Source organism: Nematolebias whitei, chromosome 2, assembly GCF_014905685.2.
Source record: "Nematolebias whitei isolate Nwh7 chromosome 2, NemWhi1, whole genome shotgun sequence".
NCBI classification, from domain to species: domain Eukaryota; kingdom Metazoa; phylum Chordata; class Actinopteri; order Cyprinodontiformes; family Rivulidae; genus Nematolebias; species Nematolebias whitei.
The window spans coordinates 6,798,460-6,809,655 of NC_056499.1; the positions used below are offsets into that span (position 1 = coordinate 6,798,460).

The following is an 11,196-nucleotide window of genomic DNA, read 5'->3' on the forward strand; positions in this document are numbered from 1 at the left end:
TACTACAACAACTACTAGAACTAATACTACTACTACAACATCTACTACTACTACAAACCACCACCACCACCACCACAAACAACAACAACAACAACAACAACGATGACCATGATAATCATGAGCCCCTCGGTGGGCGACGACGAAAAAACATTTAAAATAATTTCCCTGTGCGCACCAGGTGAAGCTTTCTGTGGCCCGGTGAACCAAATTCAGACGGTCACAGAGCTTCACAACATACATCTACTCTCCTGAAAACACAAAATGCACACGTTTTACTCGGGGCGTCTTGTTGACACAACCAGGGCTCGAACCCCCGGCCTCCACTGAGGGTGAAGTACACGTTCATGTGGAAAAACTAAAACTAATGCTGAAAATGAAGAGAAAGTAATTTAGATCAAAGAAACGACTCATTTGGACTCTGAATCTTCCTTCAGATGAGTAATTTAATGATCAGGAACATCTGCTCAGGTTCCTGATTTGCAGTGAAGTACCTGCAGATGTCCCATGGCGGCAGCGTGTCCGGAATGTGTAAAGCTTTCCTCACGTCGCCTCGGTTCAGCCACTCCGTCATGGCCGAGCTGTCGATGCAGGGAGGAACTGAACTCAGAGAGACGGAGGACGCCCTGACGTCGGGCAGCTGCATTTAAAACAGATCATCATCAACCCACGTGACGCCGAGAAGAATCTGCAGCGCAGGAAACGAGCAAGCAGCAGGTGCTCAGATCACCTCGTAGGTGCACAGCTTCTTCCTGTAGTTCCTGAACACATGGCTCATCGTCCTCACGTAGCCTTTGTGGTACGCTCGGCACCCTTCACAGTCCATGTAAAGCGAGTACTCGTTAAGGCCACTTTTATACACAATGCTGAAGGCCACGTTCACCTGAAAGGAGAAAAACAAACTTTGATTTGGACAAATGTTTCAGCAGAAGCAGAAAGTCTGAACGACTTACGCACCAAAGTCCTGCACGTCTCAGAGGAGGAGTTGTAAAAGTTACAGCTCCCCTTGTCGCAGCAGTTTGTGTTCAGATCACGCCACAAACTGCACAGAACAAAAACAAACAAATAAACAAACAAAACATAAAACAGAGCGACACTCTACACAAGCAAAGATGAAAATCATCTGAACGCTGTAAAATAACTTTACACTATACTTTCGGGTGCAATTTCAGACTGACGCTCTTATTTTCTTAACGCTCTTATTTTCTTAATGCAAAGTTAGACGACATCTTCCACCCTTTTATTTCATTTAAACTTTTCTTCAGATGGACTTTTGATCAACTATGCCTGAAAAAACGTATGAAAACAACAATCACTAAAACTAAGGGACTAAAACTGTACCATTTTTACCGTATTTTTCGCCCTACAAGTCGCGTTTTTTTTGCATAATTCACATGCCCTGCGACGTATACACCGAAACAACGTATTTATGTTTTATTCTCATATTTATAAACCAATTTTTGAATGAGATATGACCCATTTTCATTCATTCTGACTGAAAACATTGAACACTATCATTTTCAGCCGCTAGATGGCACTCAAGTAGTATGGCATGTCATTGTGTCATGTAATAGGTAAAAGTGACAATGACACAATCGACTTGCCATAGCCTGCCACCTTCATTTTGCTCACTTTGAGCAACCGTCAAATCAGCATTTTGCTGCGCTGCCCCAGCAAAATGCAACTGATTTGACCTTTAAAGTGCATTTATTAAATAAAAGTTCAACTGAGACCTTTTGATATAATGTCGAGCAAACAAATAATTGTTTTTAGGTGCTTATCTTATTAAATTTGGAAGAAATGCACAGCGACTCGTCCCTCTCTGAGTTCCTACTTCTGCGTATCAGCTTTTGAAAAACAGCTCATTTGACCGTCAAAGTGCATTTATTAAGCAAAAGTTAAACTGAGACACACCTTTACGATAATTTCATAATTTCAAGCAAATTCATTTATTTTAGGTGTTAATTTTGTTAAACTTGTGTTAAAAGTCTTCCCATGCACGCTCCTGCGGCCACCATTTGGCAGCCAATCCATTTTTGGCACAACACCGGCCCATATTTCCAGGTCGTCAGCAGTGACGAATACATGCAACATATTTATGGATTTTTCTACTTTATTAGACATATTTGGACTGATGCGACTTATCGGGCGGTGCAACGTGTACGGCGGAAAATACGGTACATGAAAAGTCCCAAGTTACTTTTTAGTTTCTTCAAATAAGACTGAACAATATTTATTACTGTTCTAAGTTAGAGTTGTTGGAAATAAAGACAATGCACGTCTGAAGGACTTCAGAATTATCTTTACACTAAAAACAAGAAAGATGTTTTAGCTTTGATTTAACCGTCAGCTCCTTCAGAAAGAGAAATGTAAAACACGTCACTGTTTGTCGTCAAGGCTGAATCTTTAGATACTTTGTAACAAGCAGCCTGCTGGAAACTCAGATCGGTCTTATAGTAATTATATTAAAATGCGGAATAGTTCAGTGTCGGGCGCCACCAAAGCAGCAGACGATCGAGAACACAGGAGAACGACTGCACGGCACCAATGGAAGCAAAAACTGAGGTATTTCGCAAAAAAACATTATTTTCTTACACAAATGGTGCCAAAACAAGTTTGCCATGTAGTCGTGGCTCCTCCTCCTTATCTAAAGATAAAATTGGGGCTGACTTGCACGTCTCAAACAAAAGCAGACATTAAAAAAAAACTAAAAACCTTCCAGACTGGAGGACAAAAGGTGTTTAACAATGTGAAAGTGTTAAAGAGTAAATCTATATTAAATATCCAAAGTAAACGTGCACAGTGAGCGAAACAGGCTGCAGCCTTGAACAATGACAGGTTGTGAAACTCACTCCTCTCCAAAGAGGCCGTGGTAATAACCGAAGTAGATCAGAGACTGGTCGTTGAGATCCAAGCTGCTGAGACCGTTTCCCACTGCAAAGCCCTGAAAAGAAGCAGCGCTCCAAAATAAGCTCAAGCCCGTTTCTGTCAAGAACAACAACAGGACACTCGGCAACAAACGTCACCTTGAAGTTGATCTCAGCCTGTCCGGTGGCCACGCGCAGGCTCAGCATCGGCGCGTAAAATCCTCCGTAGCTTTCCCCAAAAATGAAGAACTCGTTCTCCGTGAAGTTTGGGAACTTCACGAAGAAACTCTGGAGGGCTCTGTAGTTATCGTCAGCCACCTGAAACAGGCGTTGTGGTTTCTAGTCGTTCGACCTCTCCGATTCATTACAAGCTCATTTGTTACCTTATCATCATCGGTTTTATACTCCTGGTCATCGGAGTAGGAGTAACCCACTCCTGCAGGAGACTCCAGGTACAACATGTTGGCAATTTTATTCCAGCTCAGTGGATTCTCATACAGAGTGGCCCCATCGTTATCCACCTGAAAAAAAAAAAAAAAAGTCAGCGTTATAAGGCTTTATTTTAAACGGGTGTTTATTTTCAGGTAAGAATGCTCACATGAAACGGTCCATTTTCTGACAAGAACCCGTCCAAAGAGCTGCAGCCGGGACCCCCGTTCAACCAGAGCACCACGGGGTCTTTGGTCGGGTCCCCCTGAGAGGTCACAAACCTGCAGGAGATCGTCGGAGTAATCATCACGGTGTAAGCACAAATTACGACTTCCTGTGACCCGCGGCTCTTTTTAATCAGCGTTTCTTAACAGGACAAATAACGCTGGTCTTTATGTGCACGATGCGCTGCAAACACACAAATATTCAATAGCTTGACTCCAAGAGCCTCTGAGCTCACTGAACTCTCCTAGGACCTTTGACCCTTGCTTCTACTTTAGTGTGCAAGATTGTGGGAGGTAGGGGTGCTGAGGGTGCTGCAGCACCCCCTGACAAATGCAGGAAGACATTTAAAAGTCAAAATACATGATGTAAAATTGAGTAAAAACAGATTTCATTATTCTACGCGTGTTTAAATTCTAATACTTTGATATAATTTTGTAAATCTGGTACAAAAACCAGCACCGTTTATGTCTTTGCTAAGTTTTACAGCAGGTTAAAAACCACAACAAAGTGGGGAGAGTAGCATCCGATGGTCATGATTGCGTTTTTAGCCTCGTCTGTCCAAAACCTACAACATATTTTAATATCTGTTGAGAAGTTTGTGTTTAGAGTCGCGCTCAGTGAAGAATGTTCCCATGACATGTTGGTGCAAAACAGGGGCTTTAATTTAGATTATTCCGAAACTTTGAGTCACCTAAAACTGGCATAGTTTCTAATCCACGTCTGGTTTCTGCTCCAACACACCTGATCCAAAGGACGTGAGCCCGTTGTCACCTGTTTATTAAAACCAGGTGTGTTGACGCAGGTGAACAGAGGTCAGAACTGCCAGAACACATAGAAAAACCTTCACATCAAAGCGCGCACAGTTGTAATTTACATAAAACTTAAAAAATAAAAATTAACAGAAAGCACAGAAAAAGTACCGGTTTCAGTTTGTTACCAGTAATGAAGACGCTTCCCCGGTCCTGCGTCCAGGTACCCGGACCACTGACTGTAGTTGGGCTTGAACTTCATGCCGGGCAGCTGAGTGACCTCATCAGGTGAGTACTGAGCGCGCGCGCCGAGCTGAAGACCTCCCAGCAGAACCAGCAGGAACCCTCGGGCGAACATGACTCAAACCCCCACTCCACTAACCCCAAATAAAACTCAGCAAACGTGTCTGCTACAACTTCCTGCACCGTCCTCAAACTGCAGCAAACATCATATGACTGCCGCCGCAGCTCCGAGTCACGTGACCCCCCCGTCTGCCTCTACACGGAAGTAGAAATACATTTTTAAAAACTATGTACTCCGACATTTTGAGCATCCCCTCCCCCGCTTAACCTTAGCAGCATGCAATAAAACATACAAAAATAATTAATATACTAAGTAAAACATTCCAAAATAGTATTAAATAATAAAACCCTACAGGGACCACTGCTCTGGCGAATCTGAAAGCGTCAAAAAGCTTTTTGTTTCTAGAACAGGATCAGAGCACAACATCCATCCATCCATTATCTTTTACCCGCTTCTTCCATTTTGGATCACGGGGTGTCACTAGTGCCCATATCCAGAGAAGCAATATATAAATTACTTTAAAATGCTACAAACGAGTATTTACTTTACAAATTACTTCAGCGACGACACTTTTACTTTTAGACTTTCGGAGCTTTTATTGTGAAGGCAGAGTTGTTCTACCGGAAAAGGAGGTGCCAAAACAGCTAAGGTTTGCAGGAGTCGCACTGTTACAGTAAGTAGTTACTTAAATCGACTTTATATCGGAAACGATGCAAAATACGTCCCTCTGAAGCTCGACAGCGTTTTATCTAAGTTTAAGTTAGCGAATGCTAAGAATGCTAATGTTAGCTACATGCATTAGCCACTTTTTCTCCCAACAGGCAAAAAGTAAAACACTCCGTGTTCAGTTTTCACACTTGATACGGTTATAGATGGGACTATATTTAAGTGCGTATAGTATTTTAAATAAAAACGTGAATTAAAACTACTCATACATTGGTGATTTAAAAAAAAGACTGAAAACATAGCACTTCCGGCGTAAGCCTTTCACAATAAACCGTATTGGTTCTAGTATTTAGCGTATAATTGAAGTATTCTTACATTTGTGTGTTTTATTTTAAAATAAGATCATTTACACGCCATTTATCACACTCATTAGCAAAACCCATAGCTTTTTAAGTAAACGACAAGTACAGGAAATTGTAACAGGATTTTATTTTGAAGGCAACTTTTCCGCCGTGTACAGAACTCTTTATTTAATCCGAGGAAGTTCACATGTTTTATCGTTTGTTTCCTCCCGTGCAGCAACATGGATCCTGAAGATGGCACACTCAGTCCAGATAGAGAGACAACCGAGCTGGTTCCAAACCCCAAAACACTGAGAAATTCAAGGAGCCTCTGCGTGCTCACTCGGAAGTTTATCCGGTTGCTACAGGAAGTAGAAAACGGAGAGCTGGATCTCAGATGTGTATGTGAACTACATTTAAACACACGGACTTGGGTTTTATAACTATTTACTGAAAGTCATATCTTAAGTTTTATTTATAACATGATCACCCATCCATTATCTTTAACTGCTTCTTCCTTTTTGGGTAGCAGGAGTCACTGGTGTCCAGCTATCATGATCATACTTGAGTATAATTTATTTACAAGCCTCTGTTTGACTAAACAGTTTGTGCAATTCTACAAATACACAAACTATACAAAAGGGACATTTTACATATTAAATCTTTCTGAAGCTTGTAATGTTAAAATAACAAACTTCAATTTAACATTATTTTTTAAATGAATCAAATTGTGCTTGGGTCGATCATGTTAATTAAGCTTTATTTACCTTTTAGTGGTTTTAACCATATTCTTTTGTTGTTGAGATATTTTTTATTTTTTGTAAGCCGTCTGAAAAAGATAGCTTTGAATCACTGCCGGCTTGCTAAGGCGCCCAATCCATGTATTGTAGTCGTATTAACAAAACACAAAAATCTCTGGAGTAGAGGTAAAAGTTCTTATTGCAGATGATAAAAGTTTTTGTTGTTGTTGTTGGGGTGTCACTTCAGGCTGTCAAGACTCTGGCTTTTGAGCACAAAAGAAGAATCTACGACATCATAAATGTGCTGGAGGGTATCGGTCTTATTGTCAAAATATCCAAGAACTATATAAAGTGGAAGTAAGTTTTTAACTCGTTTTGTGCGCATTCACAAGCTCAAAGCAAAACAACACAGTGTATGTTTTACAAAGTTTTACGTGTTTCTTTATTTGCAAGAGGTAAAGAAGAAAATGCACGTGAATCAGCCTTAAAGTCTGAGCTGGAGGACTTGGATCGTAAAGAGATTTTGTTGGACCAACAGAAATATTTGGTTGAAGAGAGCATCAGGAGCATGAGAGAAAACTGCAAAAAATATCCTTTTTAACTACGTTTAAACCAATAAGTGTACAAAATTTGTTATTTTACTCTATCTACTGCTGTTGGAAAACAAAAAATGTATATACTGCTGCTAAATAATTTTGTTTTAACTGAAGATGAGCAGATTTGAACAGACTAATATTGATAAGGTGGCACAAATATTATTTGTGTTTAATGATGAGCTCTTTGTTAGCGTCTTATTTCTTAACTCTTATTAACTCTGACCTATGTGACAGATGAAGATGTCTGCAATTGCTTCAATGGTAATGTATCATCACTTTGTTGATTTGCTTTTTTTTTTTAAGTTTTTTTTTTACGACAGGTTTGCCTGTGAGGCATCTTGACACCCTCCATGATGGGAGCAAAGATAAAACAGCAGATTGCTTGTCCAGATGTTGCAGAAGCATAAACTGAGGAGTCACAAGGCAGCAGGGTGGTTAAAAAATATACCTGTAGTTGTGCAAAGGCTTCTGAGCCCCATTAAAAACATTTATAATCTAGTCTGTTTGCTGCTTTTGCCTGAGCTCATCTGACTGGTTCTGTGGGAGAAGGCAGAGCTCTCCATCCTGCAGTAGCTGATTTTAGCAGCTTTGAAGCACATCCTCTTCAACAGGCATCTGATACCCTGGGAGGAGCTGGCACCTTCTCTCACTTGTTAGGGATGGCACAGGACGGGGAGCAGATCATTGAGCTGGTGTTGTTTCTGAAGTTCACTGCAAGTTCTGCTGCAACAACGCTAAGAGGAGACATGTACCGAGAAGAACTGAAAGAGTGGCGGAAAGGGTGCGAGCTCATTTTTATGAAATGCAGTCGGTTTATGAATCACTTTCTGTGCAGGAAGCAGTTGTTTAGTGGGCAGCTGAAGCCGATTCTGCACGTAGCTGATAACGGAAGGCGAGATCCAGATGCACATTTACTCTTTATGTTAGATGTGATCTGGTTGAACATTCAGGCGAGAGCCAAACTTGGTGCAGTCTGCTCGGGATATCATCGCTACGAATCAGTCTGAATCAGCATGTCCCATTTTTTATAAATACAAAAAATCTGTTCATTCTTCATTCTGTCATCTCCCCACTGTTGCTATATTAAAGATTTTTAACAGTCCGTAATGGTGTACCACAAGGCTCAGTCTTAGGACCCACCCTCTTTACAATCTACATAGGTAACATAGGTCAGATCATCCCTGATGCATCCATACATTTCTATGCTAATGACACAGTTGTTTACTGTCGAGCTAAAACAGTTGATAAGGCTCTCCAGCTTTTTCAATACGCCTTTGATATCATCCAGTCTGATTTGTTCCGCCTCAAACTTGCCCTAAATGCCGATAAAACCAAAGGGATGCTTTTTTTCAAACAGGAAGTCGGTCCCATCCGTTCTTCCTCTGATTTTATCCTTAAATGGTGTCCCTATTGAGTTTGTCGATTCCTATAAATATTTGGGTATCTCGGTCGACTCGCATCTCTTTTAAGCTCCATGTGGAAACTGAAAGTTAAACTGGGTTTCTTTTTCAGAAACAAATCCTGTCTAACCCTGAATGCTAGGAAACGCTTTGTATCTGTGACTTTCCTTCCCTCCATTGACTATGGTGACGTTATCTATATGAACGCTCCTACAAGCACCCTGTAGATGCTGGATGCCGTCTATCACGGTGCACTTAGATACATAAATGGCTGCAACTACTGTACCATCATTGCACCCAGTATTCACTGGTTAACTGGTCATCATTAACTTCACACAGACTCTCTCACTGGTACATTTTCATCTTTAAATCACTTCTTGGTCTGCTGCCTTCATACATCTCCTCCTACATGTCTCTGCGGCGTGAGTGCAGCTACAGCGTGCGCTCTCAGGACATTATTACCTGCAGTGTTCCCTCAGTGAGGACTGAACTAGACAAAAGGGCCTTCTCCTACTCCGCTCCTGTTTCCTGGAATATCTTACAAAAATATCTGAAGCTCTTGATCTTGACTTTTCTTAAGTGACTTTAAACATCTGCTAAGTTCCTGGCAAGAACCAATGCAGACATGTTCCTGTTTTTAGTTTTCTACACCGCTTTATAATCTAGCTGTTTTTTGCTACTATTCCTCCTGATTGCCCTTTGGGTTGCTATTTTGTTTTGATTGTTTTGATTTGTAAAAAAAAAAAAAAAAAAATTAGAAACTTAAATTTGTATGCCTATGTTTATTTTATGACTGTCTATTGTTGTCATTATTCACTGTTGTCATCGCTGTTTGTTAAGAAATCAGGTCTCTTGTAAATGAGTCCCCGAGGCTCATTGGGATTAACCTGTCTTAATAAAGGTTGAAGGAACGAACAACGAGAAAGTAAAAGCTTAAAAGTAAAGAGTAAACTTGGGTGTTCAAACAGGCGTTCTAGAAGAACTTCAGTGTATTCAAAAGAGGCTCAGAGTCAGAAGATGTTTAGCTGAATATCTGCACAGCTGCTTTTTCAGTTTAGAAGCAAATACTTGAGTTTTTGTGGTAAAAACTGAACTAGTTTAATTTTCCTTCAGGTCACATTCTTTTGGCGATACGAGCACCACCAGGCACACAGTTTGATGTTCCCATTCCCAAAGCTGTAAGTCCTGCGTCGCCAAGAAATTCTCCTGGTTTCTTCTGTTCTCGCTGCCTTTGAGCCTCGTGAGCTAATCCAGCGTCCCGACGTCTCCCCTCAGGTCTCTAACTGCCCGGCAAAGTATCAGATCTATTTGAAAAGCATCAGAGGACCTATAGACGTCGTACTCCTCAACAAGCGCTCCGTCACCTCTGTTCCTGTCGTTCTTCCTTTCCCGCCACCTGAAGAACTTTTACAGTGTGCCAAGTCGGCCATGTTGACGTCGGACGAGAAGGAAAACAGCACAGAGCTCACTAATGAACCAAACGGCATTAAGCCTAAATAGAAATCCTGATATTTAAATGTTTTACCAGAGAAAGATACATTTTACATAGAAGTGCATTTTATGTGGCCAAAATATGTATTTTTTTTAATGTCAGGCATATTTTGTATATTTAAATAATTCCAGCACTCCAGGAAAGTGTCAATAAGGAGCGTGACCTTTAAATTGCAATCAGAACTGTGGTGGAGGTTCAGCAGATCTTTGCAACACTGGCTGGTTTATAAAACCTACTCATTTTTGTTTTGTTAAATCTTGTATATTTTATGTGCTCAGAATGTTTGCACTGATATCAAATGTATTTTTAATTTTGACCTTCTTGATTAGATTAATTTGCCTAAAAGTAAATCCTCTATTATAACTGATTGACTGAAGTCAGTTTGTCAGCAAATCAGTGGAGAACATGATTTCCTTAATTTTTGTAGAGGCTAATGCAGATTTCTTCTCGGCTCATGTCCTCTACATGTAAGTTTTAACATCATTTGCATTTATCACATATTGATATTTGCACTAATGATGTTTCCCTCTGCCTCAAGTTATTTTTACACTGGTCCAGGTGTCTACTTTCTTCTTTAAAAGATTAAATCTCCTCGTTGGATGACAGTGAAGACCTCTGTGACCTTTGACAATCAACGCCTGCATCTTGCCATGAGTGGACTTAGATGTTTTTTTTTTAATTATTTTGTAAATAAAAGCGATCTTATTAAAAAAAAAAATCATCTAGATCATTGCCTTCTTTTAAGCTCTTACGAATAAAAAAATTTCAACAACTGCCAAACCTTCACATTATTTATAGGACTTGTGTAATTGATGACATTGCAGCATGAATAAAAAATTAATTTATAATTGCTCCCGTGCAAACATTTTCCCACTGTATTGCTTTTCTCTGCTGACTCGAACCAAACGAGCATCTCCTTCAATTATGAGTCGAGCTTAACACAAAAACTGAAAGATGGGAGCACCATTTTGCTGGCATGTATGTGATCACAGCCTGAAGAATGGGGCAAATTTAATGATGTGGGAAAAGGAAAATGACCAATTGAAGAAATTTGCACACAAGTTCAATATTTGTTCAATATCTGTTTTTAGTTTTCTACATTTGTCTTGGAATCCAGCTGTTTTTTGTTTTACCTTTTCCTTTTAGCCATCCTATTTGTTAAAAAAAATAAAAAACTGGTATGCTTTTTTTTTATAACTGTTTATTGTTGTTGCTGCTGTTGTCCATTGTTGTCATCTTTCTTTGTTGAAATCAGGTCTCTCTTGTAAATGAGTCCTCGAGGCTCAATGGGATTTACCTGTATAAATAAAATAAAGGTTGATTGATTTGTTATATATATATATATATATATATATATATATATATATATATATATATATATATATATATA

At 39.9% G+C, this 11,196-nt stretch overlaps 2 protein-coding genes across 2 annotated transcripts in view; one reads left to right on the forward strand and one right to left on the reverse strand.

Annotated features, from left to right (window-relative positions):
- Positions 1–4,759, reverse strand: part of si:ch211-122f10.4 (cathepsin A-like) — an 8,246-nt gene extending 3,487 nt beyond the window's left edge. The window contains exons 1-8 of the mRNA XM_037696234.1: positions 4,456–4,759; positions 3,463–3,574; positions 3,248–3,385; positions 3,024–3,182; positions 2,850–2,941; positions 955–1,039; positions 728–880; positions 492–637 (exon numbers count right to left, since the gene is read on the reverse strand). Of these exons, the coding sequence (XP_037552162.1) occupies positions 492–637; positions 728–880; positions 955–1,039; positions 2,850–2,941; positions 3,024–3,182; positions 3,248–3,385; positions 3,463–3,574; positions 4,456–4,625 (1,055 nt within the window). The 5' untranslated portion in view covers positions 4,626–4,759. The remainder of the gene's footprint in view (positions 1–491; positions 638–727; positions 881–954; positions 1,040–2,849; positions 2,942–3,023; positions 3,183–3,247; positions 3,386–3,462; positions 3,575–4,455) is intronic.
- On the forward strand, positions 4,496–9,840 carry LOC119428538 (transcription factor E2F5). Its single transcript, XM_037696224.1, has 7 exons — positions 4,496–4,555; positions 5,817–5,979; positions 6,566–6,675; positions 6,772–6,906; positions 7,132–7,175; positions 9,428–9,492; positions 9,590–9,840. Exons 2-7 carry the CDS (start codon positions 5,821–5,823, stop codon positions 9,812–9,814), a joined length of 738 nt encoding a protein of 245 aa, XP_037552152.1. The 5' UTR covers positions 4,496–4,555; positions 5,817–5,820; the 3' UTR covers positions 9,815–9,840.
- The last annotated feature ends 1,356 nt before the right edge of the window (positions 9,841–11,196 follow it).

What these genes read in the sequence shown, in the direction of transcription:
- LOC119428538 (XM_037696224.1), top strand. Translation starts at nt 5,821, where the DNA reads ATGGATCCTGAAGATGGCACACTCAGTCCAGATAGAGAGACAACCGAG. An exon ending in ATGAGAGAAAACTGCAAAAA is followed by an intron (nt 6,907 to 7,131) that starts ATATCCTTTTTA and finishes ACTCTTATTAAC; the next exon opens with TCTGACCTATGTGACAGATG. An exon ending in ATGTTCCCATTCCCAAAGCT is followed by an intron (nt 9,493 to 9,589) that starts GTAAGTCCTGCG and finishes GTCTCCCCTCAG; the next exon opens with GTCTCTAACTGCCCGGCAAA.